General features: G+C 44.5%; 1 protein-coding gene across 2 annotated transcripts in view; it reads right to left on the bottom strand.

Annotated features, from left to right (window-relative positions):
- The window catches only part of BSDC1 (BSD domain containing 1), a 176,434-nt gene that overhangs the window by 120,397 nt on the left and 38,155 nt on the right, over positions 1-17,882 (bottom strand). For both annotated transcript variants that reach the window (XM_085648396.1, XM_085648395.1), the window contains exons 7-8: positions 15,119-15,187; positions 14,378-14,459 (exon numbers count right to left, since the gene is read on the bottom strand). In XM_085648396.1, the coding sequence (XP_085504522.1) occupies positions 14,378-14,459; positions 15,119-15,187 (151 nt within the window). The remainder of the gene's footprint in view (positions 1-14,377; positions 14,460-15,118; positions 15,188-17,882) is intronic.

Genomic DNA, 17,882 nt, shown 5'->3' with positions numbered 1-17,882 from the left:
CTGCACACAATGCCACTCTACGCCACTTTACTCCACTGCACTCTGTTTGCCACTCCACTGTACTGTGCAGCATGCCACTCTATGCCTCACAACGCCATGCTACTCCAGTTCTATGCCACTTTTCTCGACCACGCCCTTCTACATCATTCTATGCCACACCACTCTACTGAGTTCCACTCTACTCTACCCCACTCCATTCTACTCTAAACAACTTCATTTTATTCTACACCACTCCATTAAATTCCACAACACGCCACACAATGCCACGCCACACAATGCCATGCGGATTCACCCTACTCTACGTCATTCCACTCTATGCCACTCCATGCCATTCTATGCCACTCTACACCACTTCCCACTATGCCATTCCACACGCAATTCTACTCCACACAACTATACCACTCCACCGTATTCTATGCCACTGCATGCCAGCTTACTCTACTCGACTCTACGCCCCTCCATGCCACTCTACTCTAGTCCACGCAGTGCCGCTCTACTCTACCCCACTCGACAGTGCCACTCTAATCTATGCCCATCTACACTAAGCCACTCTACTCTGCATCACTCTACTCTGAGCTGCTCCTCTCCACTCTATGCCATTCCATTCTACTTGTTGCCACCATACTCTACGCCACTCCACTCTACTCTACCCTAACCCCACTATACGCCACTTTATCCCACTCTACCCCACCCCTCTACTCCACCCCACTCTATTCCATAAAATGGCACTCAAATCCGTGCCACTGTACTCGCCTCCACTCTACCACACACTATTCTACACTATGCAACTCTATTAAACTCAACACCTCTTCACTCCACATAATGCCACTCAATGCTGCTCCATTCCACTCTATGTCATTTCACTATGCCACGCTATGTCGCCACTCTGCTCTACTCTATGCTACTCCACTCTACGCACTTCATGCCACTTTACTCTGGTCCACAAAATGCCGCTCTACCCAATCCTATGCCATACTCTGCCCCACTACTGTATGCCCCTCTACACCACTCTGTGCCATCCAGTCTAAGCCATTCTACTCCGCTTCACTCTATTCCGCTTCACTCTATTCCACTCCACCCTACCCCACACCACTCTACGCCACTGAAACCCAGCTAACTCCAAGCCACTGTATTCTAGTCCACGCAATGCCACTCTGCTCCACTCTATGCTATGCTACACAATGCCACTCTGTCATTCTACGCCAGTCTACGCCATACAATGCCACTCTATGCCATATAATGTCACTCTGCCTCTGTATGCCATTCCACTTCACTCTACTCTACGCTACTCCACTCATCACAATGCCAGTCAGCAGCACTCTACGCCACTCCACTTCACTCAACGTCACATCAAACTGCTCTACGCCACTCCAGTCTATGCCACTCCAGTCTATGCCACTCTACTCGGAGCTACTCTACTCGGAGCCACTCTACTCGGAGCCACTCTACTCGGAGCCACTCTACTCGGAGCCACTCTACTCGGAGCCACTCCACACTATACCACTCCGCTCTACCCTATGCCCCTCTACACCACTCCACTCTACATTACTCCACACCACTCTGTGCTACTCTCCTCTGTTCCACACCACTAACTTGTAGCCAGCTGAACAGCAACAACACTGCTGTACAACTTAGCTAAAAGATAATAGAGATCTACTGGCTTTGCCAATGTTTGTTTCCTAACTATTATTTGTAGTGCCATGAATGGAAACATATATTACAGGTACTGGACAGGCCCAGACAAGAGGGTGCACTGCTATGCTAGCTGGACAAACAGGCCCTATTAAAGACCTGTGTGATGGACCAGCGGTTAGGCCGGACGTGGAGAGCCTTGCTGATGGAGCTGCTGGGCAGTGAACTGCCAAAGGCTAAAGACTGAGAACATTCAAAGGGGGGGGAGGGGAAGAGTGGGTCCTAAATGGCACAGGAAACTTAACCAAGTGATGCCTTAAGGGGCTCAATGTATTATACATAAGCCAGAAATTGAAAGGCCTGCTGCCTCTGCATAGCAGTGGGTTACATTTGTGGCTAACACGCAGAGAGCGACAAAACACTACCCCATGAGAAAGCCTGCAGAAACTGGTTCTTTGACTCACAAGCTATAGCACCATGTCCATCATGGGAAAAACAAGTCAGAGACAGGCAAAACTCTTTTCAGGCAGTCTTCAACACCTACACCACCAACCACCATTCTAATTATAGTGACATTAGAGGTCTACTGCTGAAGATGAAAATGTGCTGAAAACTATAGATGGGGACATGGATATCCTCACCATTCACATACGTAAAATGAAAGATACAGATATGCTGAACAGCTCAATATGTTGGAGAGGCTCCTACAGGATGTGGAGGATGGTGTACTTGAGAAAAGCACCAAATTACAGAATATGGAGCCAAAAATATGACATCGATGCAAGACCCAGGTGCAGTAACCTGTATATTGTGGGGGTCCTTGAATTTATTAACAAGGTCAAAGACACTTTTTGTTGTAACTATGATCAAAGATGTTTTTGGGTTCAATTACTTTTTACATGAGATAATAGCAGAGCGTGCTCATTGACCTCCAGTGCAGAGTCCTTTCCCTGGAGCTTCCCCTAGGCCTATTATAACCAGAATTCTTAATTTTTTAGACCATGATGCAGCTTTGAAACTGGCCAGAGATGAGAGACTTGAACTTCACAGGTTCTTTGATTCACTGTACACCAATTTCATACTAGTGGTACAAGAGATGAGTAGTGCTTTTATGCCAGCAAAAAAGCACTACTGCAGAGAGGGCTTGAATATGCTATGTTATACAAAATGCCAAATTGAAAATAAAGCACAATGGTAGATACCTACTCGTCACTGATCACAAATAAGTGATGTCCTTTTTGAGAGCACTCTGTAGATGTAGCTTATCTCCAGAAAAAGCATTTGACTACTAAGTTGGAGAAAACATTTGCCCAGTCTTTGGAAACACAAAGGTATTTCACCTCATTTTCGAGAGGAACTGCAGTACTTATTACAAAGAGTTTAGACTTTAAATGTCATGCCAACATTACAGCTATAGTATGCAGATATTGAAGACTTAAAGGTACTCTTGGTAATGATAAAATTACTTTCCTTAACAATTATGGACCCAATGTAGACTCACGTTTTATGAACAATTGAAATCAAAATATGACTCACTTCTGACACATGGCATACTGGAGGGTGGGTGGCGGTGTTGGGGAAGAGTTTAATGCCATTTTAGATAAGCATGACGAACAGGTCTATACTCACTGTCAGACAACCCTCTTGCACCATACAAACTCTACATAAGATTTTGTACAGCCACTGACGTTTTGATCTGTGGAGATATTTGCATCTGGGGCAGAGAGATTACACTCATTACTCTTCTATGCATGATGCATACTCCTGGAATGATTTCTAGCTTAGGGCTAGACATGTTAGAACACTTACTTCAGACATAACCAGACTCCGATGTACCCTTTCAAACCTCTCTCCATTGATTTTGACGATGTCCCATCCATCACTGGATTACATCAGTACGCCATGTATATTTGTAGTGTTATATGTATCTGTAAATTAAACTACCACCTATGAGGGTATCCTGGTGCTGAACAGGTGTGTGTGCCTAGCCCTGCCTATGGTAGGCTGGTTAACTAAAAAACGTGTCTTCAGCTTCTTGCAGAATTCAATGCGAGTGTGGGAGGCTTTGATGTGGAGTGTGAGGCCATTCCATGCTTTTCGAGCAACGTAAGAGATCTCTTGTCCTCCTGGTCTGGTTTTGAATATCAATGGGATGTGGATGTGTCTGGGTGGTTAGGGGAAGCGATGCAACTGGTCAGGTAGGTGGAGCCTAAGTTGTGTGTGAGGAGAATGAAATGAGCACATTTGTTTATCAGGAGCCAGTGAAGCTCTCTGTGGTGTGAGTTCTGTGTGGGGCTGAGAATGAATGTGCCTGACTAATTCTGGATGGTTCGTAGTCTTCTAGTGAGTTGCTTGGTGAACCCGGCATTGAGGTTTTTCCAACAGTCCAACTTGTTGGTGACTAAGGTCTGAATGATAATTTTTCTAGAGTTGCTTGGGAGCCATTTGAAGATCTTTCTCAGCATCTTCAGAGTGAGGAAGAACGATGTAGTGACGGTGTTGACCTGTGCGGTCATATCCAGTTTGCTGTATATTATTCTGAGGCTCCTGGCTTGAGTGTGGTTCTGGGTCAGAGTTCGGTCAGCGACCAGTTGGAGTCCCATGGCGATGTGTTCTTGCTCAAGATCATTACTTCTGCCTGGTCGATGCTGAGCTTAAGACAGTTGGCTTTTATCTAGTTAGCCGATTTCTTGCAGGCAGTGAAGTTGTTTCATGTGTTGGGGGTCTTGTCTGAGAAGGAGAGTATGAACTGGGTGTCATCAGTGAAGGAGAGAATGTTATTGTGTGCACGGATGATGTTGGCCACAGGGATCATGTATGTATTGCAGAGGTTAAGGATATTTCCGTTCAAGTCTATGATAGACACTGTATTCAAAGAGAAGGTTTAACAAGGTATTATGGAATACTTCCGGAGTCATGTTGGATCTGTAACAAAATATTCCACAATTTGGGGGGCTTTTAAGCTCTTTGTTCGGGGGCTTATGCATCTGGAAGGAGGCAGAATCCATACATTTACACAATGCATTCTTGACATTGGAAACTGAACTTTAGAGATTGGAAACGGAATACTCTAGCTCACACGACATAGCAATTGAAGAACAACTGAATTCCACCCTTCTTCAGAATAGGGAGGAAGCGGAAAGCGAGGTAAAATATTTAGGCAAATATGCAGTGACATACATGTGTTCAAGGCATGTGTGCTGCAGATACACATGCTTTGCATACTCCTGCCATCTAGTGTTGGGTCCAGATGTTTGAAATTTGTTTTTCTATGAAGGTAGCTCCTCCTTTCGGTGATAGTGCGCATGCACATCGACTCCATTGTTTTCTTTCCGCCATCAGGTTCGGGCATGTATTGCTGCGCTCTGGTTTGAAACCGTCCTTCGATGCGCAATCCACAGTACCCTCAATGGTATTATTATCATATGAGTCTCCCTATTCTCCGCTTATCAAATTGATCGGGAAACTCTCCATCTTCGGTCGAAAATATCGTGGGAAGCCTTCGAGCCTAGCATGCGGTCTAATTTTCTGCCGATGGAACGGACTCAGTTTCAATTTGTCCTCAGTGCCACTCCAACTATCCTCGCACCGACCTACATAAAGCCTGTAATTTGTGCCTCTCACAGGAGTACAAGGAAGAAGACCGTGAGGCTTGTCGGTCGCTCCGATCGAAAAAGACTCTACGGGATCATCGGGCTCAATGACAAGAAATGCAGCGACAAAGCATCCAACATACTCCGGATATCTTCGGAGAAGAATCCGAACATGAAGAGGTCGAAGGACAGCAGCCGAAGAAGCCTTCTCTATCCCAGAATAGGATTCTGAGCTGGAAGTCGAGTTGGAGTCCGAGGACGTTCCATCGGAACAGGGTGCCGTAAGTACTAAAGCCCTTTCACCCCACAAACTCTCTTCAACCAAACATAAGGCTTTGGCACCACCTCTACGTTCGGCCCAGGGTCGGCACTAAGACAATGTTTGACGCCCCGCCCTCGGGCCAGGCACCAAAGCAATAACAATAGTTATTTACCAGCAGATCCACGGGATGACTATAATATTGATCCACCCATAGATAATGATCCAGATTTATACCGTGCGAAGACATCAAATCCAGATGATAATGTAGCTTATCAAAAGCTGATTTCAAGAGCAGCAGCTTATCGTGGGTTACATTATATAAAGAGCCTTTGGACAAAGACTTTATTTGAGACACTAGGGGCTTCACATAGGCCAAGTCAGAGTCTTCCATGTTAAAAGGCATGGTGAGACAAGCAGATGAAATATTTAAGGATCCTGTTCGTGCCTGCATTCTAACACCTAGGGTTTACAAAAAATACAAACGCCCACAATCTGATCCTATTTTTATTATAGGACAGTTGCCTTTAGACTCACCAGTAGTCTCTAAAGCTCATAAGAGAGCAAACTCACAGACCTCTGAAGATGCACCTCTCCCAAACAAAGAGTCTAAATTAATCGATGCATCTGGTAAAAGGGTGGCTGCTCAAGCCGCTAACCACTGACTTATTGCCAACACGCAGTGCCTAGTAGTTAGGTATGACAGGGCAGACTGGGATGAGATAGAAGGCCTACTTTAATACCTCCGAAAAGAGCACAAAAAGAAAGCACACAAATTAGTACAATAAGGCAAACTCATATCTAATTCTTCCATTAGATGTGCTCTGGATGCTGCTGACACTGCAGCAAGGGGAATTACCACTAGCATTCTCCTACGATAACATGCTTGGCTTAGAATTTCAGGTTTTAAACCAGAGGTTCAGCAGTCTATTTTAAATACCCCTTTTAATAAACAACATCTCTTAGGCCCTGAAGTAGATGAAGCCTGAGAAAAAAAGAAAAGGGGCACAGACGTGGCGAAGTCCATGGGAGCGCTTCAGTCCCCATCAAATAGAGGCTCCTTTCTCTGCTCATTTTATAGGGGAGGGTCCAAATGTACATCCTCAGACCCTAATGCTTCCTCCTACAAGTCAAACCCACAACCCTCTCCCTCTAGAGGCTTCTATAGGGGAGGGTACAGAGGAAACAATTTTAAGGGTATGTGTAAGAGCACGCCAACGCGCAACTCCCCTTCCCCCAATAAGCAGTGACTTGCCTACATTTCCCCCCTCCAATCATTTAACACTTGTCGGGGGAAGACTTCAACAATTTCTCCCCATTTGGCAATCCATAACATCAGACATATGGGTACTAGACATTATCGGACATGGTTATTGCCTGGAGCTCACCAGCAATCATCCCACTTTTCTACCTCGCACTCACAAGCTCTCGTCAGATCACCTACAGGTCCTCAAACAAGAGGTATAGGCCCTTTTAACAAAGGGAGCCATAGAACCAGTTCCATTACAGTACCAAGGTTCAGGGGTTTACTCTTGTACTTTTTAATCCCCAAAAAGGACGGCTCCTTAAGACCAATTTTGGATGTAAGGATGTTAAACCTGTATATACTGTCATAACATTTCCATATAGATACGCTTCAACAAGTGCTTCCACTTCTGCAACAAGGCGATTGTATGTCCACACTAGACTAAAAAGATGCATACTTTCACATTCCGGTTCACCCAGCACATCGCAAATATCTCAGATTTGTGATAGCAGGAAAACACTATCTGTTCAAGGTACTCTCATTGGGAGTAACTACTGAGCCCAAAGTGTTCACAAAATGTATAAGTAGTGACAGCACATCTCTGAAGGCAACAGATTCATGCCTTCCCATACCTAGACTATCGGCTTGTCAAAGCCAGCACACACCAAAAGTGTTTACAACGCACTCGAACTACATTAGACATACTACACCAATTGGGTTTTACGGTCAATATGCAAAATTCTCATCTTCAGCCTTCACAGATGCAGTCCTATCTGGGAGCGACTCAAAACACTCACACAGCTCTAACCTCTCCCAATGCAGCCAGAATTCAAAATATTCAAACTCTGTAACTACAGTTTCAGACCAACCAATACTTAGCAGTCAAGACTTTCATGCAACTGTTAAGAATGATGGCATCATGCATTGCAATTGTGCCTTATGCAAGGATACATGTATCCCCTACAAGAATGCTTAGCACATCAGTGGAATCAGTATCATGGTCAATTAACAGATCTAGTGTTGGTAGACAGCCGCACCTATCGCTCTCTGCAGTGGTGGGACACACAAAACTTATCAAAAGGGCAGCCCATCATCAGCTCTGTTCCACAGATCGTGCTAACAGCAAATGCATCTCTCACAGGTTGGGATGCCCATCCCCACAATTTGACAATTCAGGGTCTATGGAACAACAAGCACAAAAGTCTTCATATAAACTATCTAGAGCTTCTAGCTGTGTATATAGCACTAAAAGCTTTTCAGTCTCACCTTATAGGTAAAGTTGTCTTAGTCAGCAAGGACAATATGGCAGCTATGTACTATGTACAAACACCGGGGAGGACACACTCTGCAACTGTCACGCCTCTCTCAGACCATTTGGCGTTGGGCAATCCATCACAGAATTCATCTTCTGGCAGAGCACCTCCCAGGAGTGAACAATCAAATTGCTGACCTCCTCAGGATTTGGCAACAAATACTTTAGTATTCCATACTTTCTGAATGGGGAATCCCACAAATAGATCTGTTCACCACAGTGGACAACTCAAAATGCCCTAACTTCGCCTCCAGGTTCCCACACCCTCAATCCAAAGGCAATGCCCTATGGACGAATTGGTCAGGGAAATTTGCCTACGCTTTTCTGCCTCTCGCTCTCCTTCCATTTCTGGTTCGGAAGCTCAGGCAAACATCCCTCACACTGATTTTAGTGGCTCCCACATGGGCCCGTCAACCGTGGTTCACCACACTCTTGGAACAATCAGTGGTTCCACATCAAAAGCTGCAGCTCAATTCCAACCTTCTCATTCAGAACCATGGAGAAATCAGACACCCAAACCCCAAGGAGCTCAATCTAGCGATTTGGCTCCTGAAGTCAGAGTTTGGATACTTAAATTTGACACCAGATTGTATGACTATTCTTTAAGAAGCAAGAAAGCCTACCACCAGAGCATGTTATGCAGCAAAATGGAAAAGATGTGTTGTATATTGTAACAACAACAATACTGATCAGCTAGAGGCCTCTTTCCAAAATATTATTTGTTACCTGTCCATTCGATTGCACCTTGCGGCAGTAGCCGCATATATGCAAAACAGACAACATTTATCTTTGTTCAAGGTTCCAGTAATTAAGGCCTTTATGAGAGGCCTTAAAAGAGTAATACCACCCAGAGTACCTCCTGCACCAGTTTGGAATATGAACATTATGCTTACAAGACTCAAGGGTCCACCTTTTGAGCCTTTACACAATTGTCCATTACAGTTTCTTTCATGGAAGGTTACCTTCCTCATTGCTATCACTTCATTAGGGAAAGTTGGTGAGCAATAAGCATTGAACTTAGAAGACCCCTTCTTTCAGCTTCAAAAAGATAGAGTATCTCTTGCTACCAACCCAAAATTCCTTCCAAAAGTGATTTCTGCTTTTCATATTAACCAATCAGTTGAGTTACCAGTGTTCTTCTCTCAACCGATTCAGTAGCAGAAAGAGCTCTTGACACACTTGATGTCAGAAGAGCGTTATTGTACTATATTGAAAGGACAAAAGATTTTTGTAAAACAAAACAACTGTTTGTTGCACTTGCTACACCTCACAAAGGCAATCCTATCTCTAAATCTGGTATTTCAAGGTGGATTGTTAAATGCATTCAAACTGGCTATGCTAAAGCTAAAATAACTTTATATATACCTCATAGAGCACATTCCACTCGTGAAATAGGAGCATCTATGGCCTTTTTTAGGTAACATTCCCATAGCTGACATTTGTAAGGTAGTAACATGGTCCACACCACACACATTTAACAAGCACTATTGTGTGGTGGTGTTAGCACGTCAACAAGCCATGCTAGGGCAAGCAGTGCTAAAGACACTTTTTCAAACATCTGAAACACCTACTGGCTAGCCACTGCTTTGGGAGAATACTGCTATATAGTCTATGCAAAGCATGTGTATCTACAGCCCAAATGCCTTGAACGGATTAGGTTACTTACCCAGTAAGCATCTGTTCTTGGCATGTAGAGCTGTAGATTCACATGCGCCCTCCGACCTCCCCGGGCACCTGTAGTTGTTTCAGTTCTCATTATTAACACACCATTCACATGGATATATCTGTACTACACGCACTTATTCCATTCTCGCCCTCTCGGGAGAAAACAATTTAACAATTGAGTCAATGCCCATGCACACTATCACTGAAAGGAGGAGTCACCTTACCTTGTGACTGGGAAAGACTTCTTTGAAGAAAAACAACTTGAAAACATCCAGACTCAACACTGGATGGCAGGAGTATGCAAAGCTTGTGAATCTGCAGCTTTACATGCCAAGAACAGATGCTTACTGGGTAAGTAACATAATTCTTGCAGTAATAAAGAGATTGGAAATGGGCAAAGGGATAAAAGACTTCATAGCTCTGCTCTATAAAAATCCTGTGGCCTGCATCAGAATCAACGGCTGCCTGACATTGCAGGGGAACCAGGCAGGGTTTACTTTTTGGCACAGCAACTGAAGCCCCAATAAGCATAATTTAAGAAAAGCATGCACAGAGAGGCCTGTGGATAGATAGGAGAAGTTATATTATGTCTTCATACACAGAAATATTGTGTTATGTTGTGTTATGTAGGAAGCATCACAACTAGAATGTTTCATCGATAACTCACACATTTTTGACATTCAGCCAATTTATCAGCCCTACCAAATAACAGGCCAGGAGAATAGAAGTCATTAAGACGGTGTTTCTTTCCCAGTTATGATATCTGTTTCTCAACATACCAATCCCACTGACTAAAGCATTCTTTACATAAGTTAAAAGTTTATCATTGAAAGTCATCTGGGCCAATAAGCAGCAAATATTGAACTGAAATGTATTAACACTACTACATTTCAGAGGTGGAACCTAGAAGTGTAATATTGGGTAGTTTAGACCAGACATGCCTTTGGGTGGTGCCACAGAGCATCAGCCTTGTTACTTTACTGTGGAGGGAGACATAGTGGCACCCTCCTCGCTGGCTGCTATTATTTTACACAGTACTCAGAGACCCAGAAAGCAGTAGTTTAATTAAGTAGCATTCACAAATCATATCTGGCATAAATTAGGAAACGTAGAGGTGTAGGATAAGTTATGTGTGTCAAGCATACCAATACTGGACGATCCATTATTAATTATTTGTCACCTTGAAGACTAAAGAAAAACAGAAAATGACATGCACACGAATTCGGGCAGTGGGTGACCTATACGTTTAAAGCATATTTAGGTCATTAGAATAATTTAAGGAGAAAGGTTGAACTTCCCCTTTGGATAGATTTCTGTATTTCGACTACAACATTCTATTTGTACCTGCTACCCTGGTTTTCCCAATGAACCTTCCTAGATGCCTGCCTTGGAATTATCTATAACCTCCACCACATTCCACAGCCTGGTAACTAGACAATATACATTAGTGGTAGAGATATGGCCAGTGCTGCACAGGAGTGTCCAGAAGAGATGGGATGAGGATGTAGGACAGGAGGTAACAGACACAATATAATACTATTGTTGCGCATAAACAAGTGTGATTTCTCGGAACACTAGGCAAAGAGGGATTCACTATAAGCTCTTCCACAGGATAGATTATATGTTGGCAGGTATACATGCATTGGGCCTTTATGTGGACCAATGTGTCCAAGATGCACACATCCTCACACAGACTATAAAATATAAACCTAACATTGGACGTGTCCCTCTGAAACCTGTGGCTGTCATTTGGAAGGAGGTATGCGTGACACTTACAAAAAAGGCTGAATATAAAACGGACTCTTCACCATTGATGGACCTGATGGTATATGTTACAAAGATTCCCAAGGTCATCCGATGGTTTACCACTATGGCTGCCTTACAGGCAAAGATAAGTATGCCATTTGGCGTGGACAGGACCCACCGGTGGTGACCTACAGTTAAAGGTGAAAAATGTAATATTTTGTAATGATAATGCAGAAACTTAGAACAAAACATTAACATCCCAACCTAAAGATCTCTCCAACAAAATTTGGTGGCTGAGTCAGGGGCTAGCAATGATGTATAGACTGTTGAGTACTTAATTTAGTTGCAATGGTTTTATAATGGATGATAGACATGTGAAGCATTATCCAGTATTAGGGGGATATGCTTGACATAGTGATATCGGTTGATGATGTTGTGATGCATGACACGGTTAGGTATTTAGACGTAATATGAGGACAGCATGATGCTCTGTTAGAAAACAAATTCTTTACCACATGTCCAGAAAGTTGGGAACACGAAGACTAGCTTGTGAAATGGAAACAATATAAAGTCCCAAGATAATGAGTTCATGTAGAGTGCATCCATTCTTGTTGTTTCTCTGATATTTCCCTTCCTGCAAGGGTATACTCAGACATGTTCAGATGCCTGCTCATTGGACACTTGCTATACTGGTTTTTGCTTCTTGTATGTACAGATTCAATTTTATGTAGAACGCAGAATAAAATACAAAAGGCATAAACTTTACAGCCCGGCTGGTCACTTTACCTAGTTTTCCATTTTGGAGGGTCCCCCTTGGCAAATACACCTCAGCTGTGGTCCAAAAGAAAGGCACTCATCAGGTTGAGAAGACTGATGGTGTCAAATCCTCCTTAAAGTCAACCGAAAGGGGCACACTGTTACGGGGTGAGTAGTTAAAACAGTCACTATCTCACTGCAGGGAGAGAGGAAAAGGGAAGAAAGGAGAAAAGGGAAGTATCCTAGGTTTGGGACTCAGTGGGGGAGAACAAGTCTTGTCTCTTGTAGCCCTCACACACCCGAAGGATGTCATACTTAATCATCGGGCAGTTGCTCCTCGTCGGGCGCTGCAATGCCCTACGGGTCCCCCGAAGGGTCACTGTGTCGGAGATCTTTTGAGCACTGCAGTTTGGTGCATGTAAGTATGCAAAAGTGAGGAGTGTCAGGTAGGCGGCAGAGCACTGCATACCGGGCTGAGAAATGGGCTACTTTGTGGTTGCCAGTGTTCAGGGTTGGCAGTAGACCGAACTGGCAGTGTTCACACCTACAGAACAGAGCGGATTCAGGCCTTGGTGGACAGCATGTGGCTTCTCTGCTGCATAATGAAGTTCAGCATGGCTACAGAAGAGGGTGTGGTCCATCGGCTAGATTGCCGACTTTGATGCTGGAAACCAGGGTTCGAGCCTCAGGGTCGCGTCCACATCCTGTGATTCTGGGCAAATCACTTAATTTCCCTGTGCTCTAATGTGTAACGCAACCGGTGCTCATGTAAAGCGCTCCAATACCTTTGGGTCGAGTTAGCGCTATATAAATCAGCCTTAAAAAAAAAAAGGCACGGCTGCTCACTAGGACTGTATGCGCAGCGAATCAGCTTGGCGGTTGGTGCCCAGTTTACCTGTGCACGTGCCTGTCAGAGCGCACGTGTACTAGGAGGGCTGACTGCGCAAGAGCTGCCCTCCCTAGGGCTGCCGACGCACAGGGTTCTTTCTCTGTGTGTAGGACTGCCAACAGAGCGTTCTCAGAGGACATCTTTATTTGTAAGGCTGCCATTGCACAGGGCTTGAAGTGCACACGACACCCACTCACAGGGCATCCTGTGTCGAAGATGCCTGTGTGCAGGGATGGACGTAAGCTCTTTATGCAGGGCATACATCTGTTAATGTGACAACCTTTCCTTAGTGCATGTGTAAAACAGCGCGCACACACACTACTGTTAACGTGCAGTCCTGTCAGTGTACGGGGCTATGTGCAGGCCCGGCCACTGCAGAGAGCTCTCTTGTACAAACATTGGGAAAAGAGGGCGTCACTGCAGGATGAGGAGGATGGCGCTTGGGTGGAATGCAGAGAGTGGAAAACAACAGCAGCCGACTAGGAATGAGAAGTATTTGAACTGAATGCGATGGTGAACAAAATTATGTCTTTTAGTTCAATTGTTACCCAACATGGTTGTTCTGCCCTCGGAAGCCTAAAGAGAAAATCAACATAGAGCCTCGTTAAACCGGCAGCGAGAAGAGCCAAGTTCTGGGCTGTTTACGGAAAGTCAGAGACAGGGTTGAAAACAGAGGGCATGGAATTCCAGTCGTGTGCAGCCAAGTAGGACAAGCCCGGCGGAGGGTGGCGCGCGCGCTTGGCGGGGGAGCGCATTCCAGGTGGGGGAGCGGACCCTTTGAAGTGCGATGCCAAACAGATTGCATGGCGGCACGATGCGCGTGATTGTGCGCGTGCTCGCCATGCAATCCGCTTTTCGGACCACTTTTGGGAGCCCCTTACAATAGTCTCGCTTTGCGATCGCTTACGCGATAGCAAGGCGAGACCTAAAAATCTTCTAATTGTAATCAGACATGTTTTCCAGGTGTACAGAAAAAAGAATATAAATGGATTCACCCTGGCTAAGGATTCCCCTTGGTGAGGTACAATTATACAAACATGAAGCCTTTTATTAATCTGGATTACTCCACATATTTATGAAAAAAAAACCTGCTTGCATTTTGCGTTTTAAGGGGTCAGCTGAGATAGTGAGTTAATCTGTGGAAGAATGCAAGCTTGAATGTAAAGAAATTAGGGATGTTAAGAGGTGTACAATACAACAGTCATGCAAATCGTACTATAAGATGTACAATTTCCCTGCTGTCCTAAGACGCACTAGGGTAAAGTGATAGCTAGCCTACCCTCATCTTCCTCCCAGCGACTATGTTCCTCATGGGCGCTCTGTTCTGCTCTCTGTTTCAAAGCGCATCTTCGGGCCTCGTCCTGAAGAGGCAAACCACAAGTTATTAGGGGGAGTCACAAGAGAAAACAGTTAGCATAATTAATATGAGATGGCAGGGTTACCAGAATGAAGTGTGATGGCACATGTCTGCAAAGATCGCGGAACAGAAACAAGGAGGCAACATGGTTAGGGAAGAGGGGGAAGTTAAAGATGTAAGGGGGCCATAAGGTAAGTGAGCAGTGACTCAGGTGAAGGGAGGAGCATACGTAACATACAGGCATTGAAGAGGCGCAAACATTAAGGGGATCTCTAGGGCAGCACAATGTAACAAGGCTGAATATAGGTAAAGAGAATCCATATATTAACAGGGTGTCAGTGTTAAAAAGAAGTCCCTAAAGTAAATGGGAGCAGTGACGGCAGTGAGAGAACAAGCACAGAGGTGGGGGGGAAAAGCAATAGGTTTATCTCTGGGGAAAGACAAGGTAACGTGTGAAAGTGGACAAAGAAAATACACATGGTGGCAATGACAGCCCCTTCGCACGGGTGTAGGAAGGGCTCATGAGGTTACTAGGATGGTGGCTCCATGCAAGACTGAAACAAATGGGTACTAGAGGGCATTAGTGAAAACAAAACAGGGGTCCCCATGTCTTAAACACTCACCAGCTGAGGATGACCAGCAAGGAAGGATATTTAAACCCACCTGTTCCAAAGTGTAAACTTTGTAGAAGTATCGCTGCCAAAACTCAGAGTGCGAAACAGCAGCTGGCACCTATGAAAATGAAAAGAGAGACAAGGTCATGCAAATGAGGCAGAAGTGAAAAATAATGGGAAAAGAAAAACAAGGAGGAAATTATGCAGGTGAGGAAAAGAGGAAAGGGAGAAAAAAAGTGGTAGGAGGAGATGGAAGAAAGCCCAAAATGCTAGACAGGGGGAGAGAAGAGGCAATGCAGAAAAAGAAGGATAAAGAAGGCAGGAAAGGGTGAAAGATGCATAGCTGCCAATGTTTCGGATTACTCAAGTGTGACATTTTCATAATTTCAGTGTAATTAGGAGTGACATTCAACGACCATGAGTTACACTTTCTTGAGAGGAAAATCAAGTAATGAACACTTGGGGAAACATATAAATATAAGAAATTACACCCATTTGAGCAAAAAGAAACTCTAAGAATCTTAAAACTGCTGCAAAGCACCAGGAATAGAAGATCTTGACATGAGGGCTTTTAAGCGGGATGAAAAAAGTGGGAGTCTCTAAAAGGAGCATGCATGGCCTATGTAATTAAGCTTAAGGCTTAATCGTATAAACTCAATTTCTGGGAGTTCCATAGCGTGCCATCTGACTAGTATTTGGTTTATCATCTGAATCTCAGTCCATATGAAGTGAAAGCCTGTTAATGTGAGCCTTGCTTGTAAGTCTTTTGGCTTACCAGCCTACAGGAAGAGGGGCTCCTATTAGTGTTGGTAAGAATAAGGTACTCAAATGTATTCAAGTATAGTGCCTTATATCTAAGACAATTGACTTGAAGTAGTGTCTGGCAAGGAGAGGGAGCTAGTGCAGTACTCCCAAAGTAGAGAATACGTGTGTGAACACTCTTGGTGGTTAGTCGAGGCGTCGCTTAATGAATGCTTCAGGTGGGGTTAATGAGGACTCTGGGAATCAAGATTGGATCCATCCTGTTGGTTCTTGTTTTCTTACTCAGGTCCTTATACGACAGAGTTTGTCATGGGAGGTCTTCTGCAGTCCTGTACTCTATTCTGTCGTCTTGTTGTGAAGGTTCTCTGGAGCGAGTGAAGCAAGTTGAATTGTGAGTTGGACAAATTAAGGGATCTTGAAACTTCTTTCCCCAACAGTTCTTATGTTATGGTGTGTAGTTGTAGAAGTTATTCTAGTAGGCGTCATGCATTCGCCTCTTCTTTTGTTTTATTGTGAGAGTCAGACATCTGTCATTTTTTGTCAGATACCCCATTCCCTCCTTCTTTTGAATCGGGCCATGAGCTATTTTTCTGGCTTTAAGTGCATTATCTGCATCTTGAGGTAGAGAAAACTAAAAAAGTCATGACTGACAGCAATAACTGCTTTTGAAGGTTAAAAGCAGCAACAATACAGACCCACAAGGAGCTCCACTTTGCAGTTGTTGGGGCGGAGAGTGAAAGTGGACTGAAATTGAGTGATCCATGAGAGTGCCCAGTTCCGCACTAATGTATTAAAGTTGATTAAAGAGGATAGCCTGAGCATTAGTTTCATAGGCAATGTACAGGTCTAATAATGCAAACGCATCTCCTTGCATTGGTAGACTATCAGTAAGAGATAAGGATGGCTGTATGCCCTGCCTGGCGGCAGCCCAGTCTCGGCTGGGTGCAGTATATTGTTTCCTTCTGGAAAGACCCAGCTTACTTTAACCTATGCTGGAGCCAGCCAGGGCAGAGCTCTGTGCGGTGTGCAGAGACTGGTGCCCCCAGCATATCTGTGGAGTGCAGCTAGGGGTTCAGGGAGTTGTATGGTGGACGGATGTACCCCAGCCCCCCATCCGAGTGTTACATTTTAATGACTGGAAAGCTCCCGCCACCCACGGGAGCACGGTGAAGATGCCTGGGCACTTAGGCAGTGCAGGGCCAGGGAAAGCTGAGCCTGGTGGCTCCGCCCGGTTTACTGACTGTAATAGTAGTAACACTTACTCTCAGCCAGCCGCGAGAACTCCCCGGCACCATCCGATCCGCCAGTCTGAGCAGTGCTATGGCCGCAGTCTAGGACTCCGACTGCTTTCATGGTTGCATCAGCAGTGGACTGCAGTGCAGGACAGCGGGCCAGGCTGCACGCACCATCACTCGCAAGTGGCGGCCTCATGGGTCCGACTCAATCGCTGCAATTCATCTGAAGGTAGAGTCGGCTGATTGAAAGGGTAATGGCGCTAGGGTTCCCCTGTGTTCCTACCACATCAGAGGGAACCTCCTGCATGTCTCAAAGATCTGTTCATGGCCAGCTTGGAATATAATCCTGCTACTTGTGTTTTATCAATTTATACTGTTCAGCCCCCACAGGACATGGACTATTACTATACCGTTTAGATATTGTGAACAGGACTCTACCAGTACTCGTAGTACTTGTAGCCTCTAGGGCATAAATACTCAAAGTACGGCCCCTCCTGACCGTCACATTCGCCCCCTCTGGTCAACAGGAGCACTGGGCTGCTATTTACTCAACTAAGCATGAACAATAAAAATATATTAAATAAACAGGCAATCATTTATTTCAAGGTTAATTGGTGTTAAAAAAAGAAGCAACTAGGGAGTCCTGCGCTTAACTTTAGAAACACCTTCATTTTTAAAGACATCTTGCAGCTAAAGTGTAAAAAAATGGCACTCTTCAAAATTCATAAAAGTGTATTTAATTAATATGCAGAACCTTTTCACCTTAGTACAATTATATCAGTGAATTGAGAAGTTAAAAGTGTTAGTTTTCGAACA

The sequence above is a fragment of the Triturus cristatus genome, chromosome 3_2, assembly GCF_964204655.1.
Source record: "Triturus cristatus chromosome 3_2, aTriCri1.1, whole genome shotgun sequence".
Classification (NCBI taxonomy): Eukaryota; Metazoa; Chordata; class Amphibia; order Caudata; family Salamandridae; genus Triturus; species Triturus cristatus.
The sequence above is the reverse complement of the archived record's forward strand: the minus strand, read 5'-3'. Positions and strand labels throughout refer to the sequence as shown.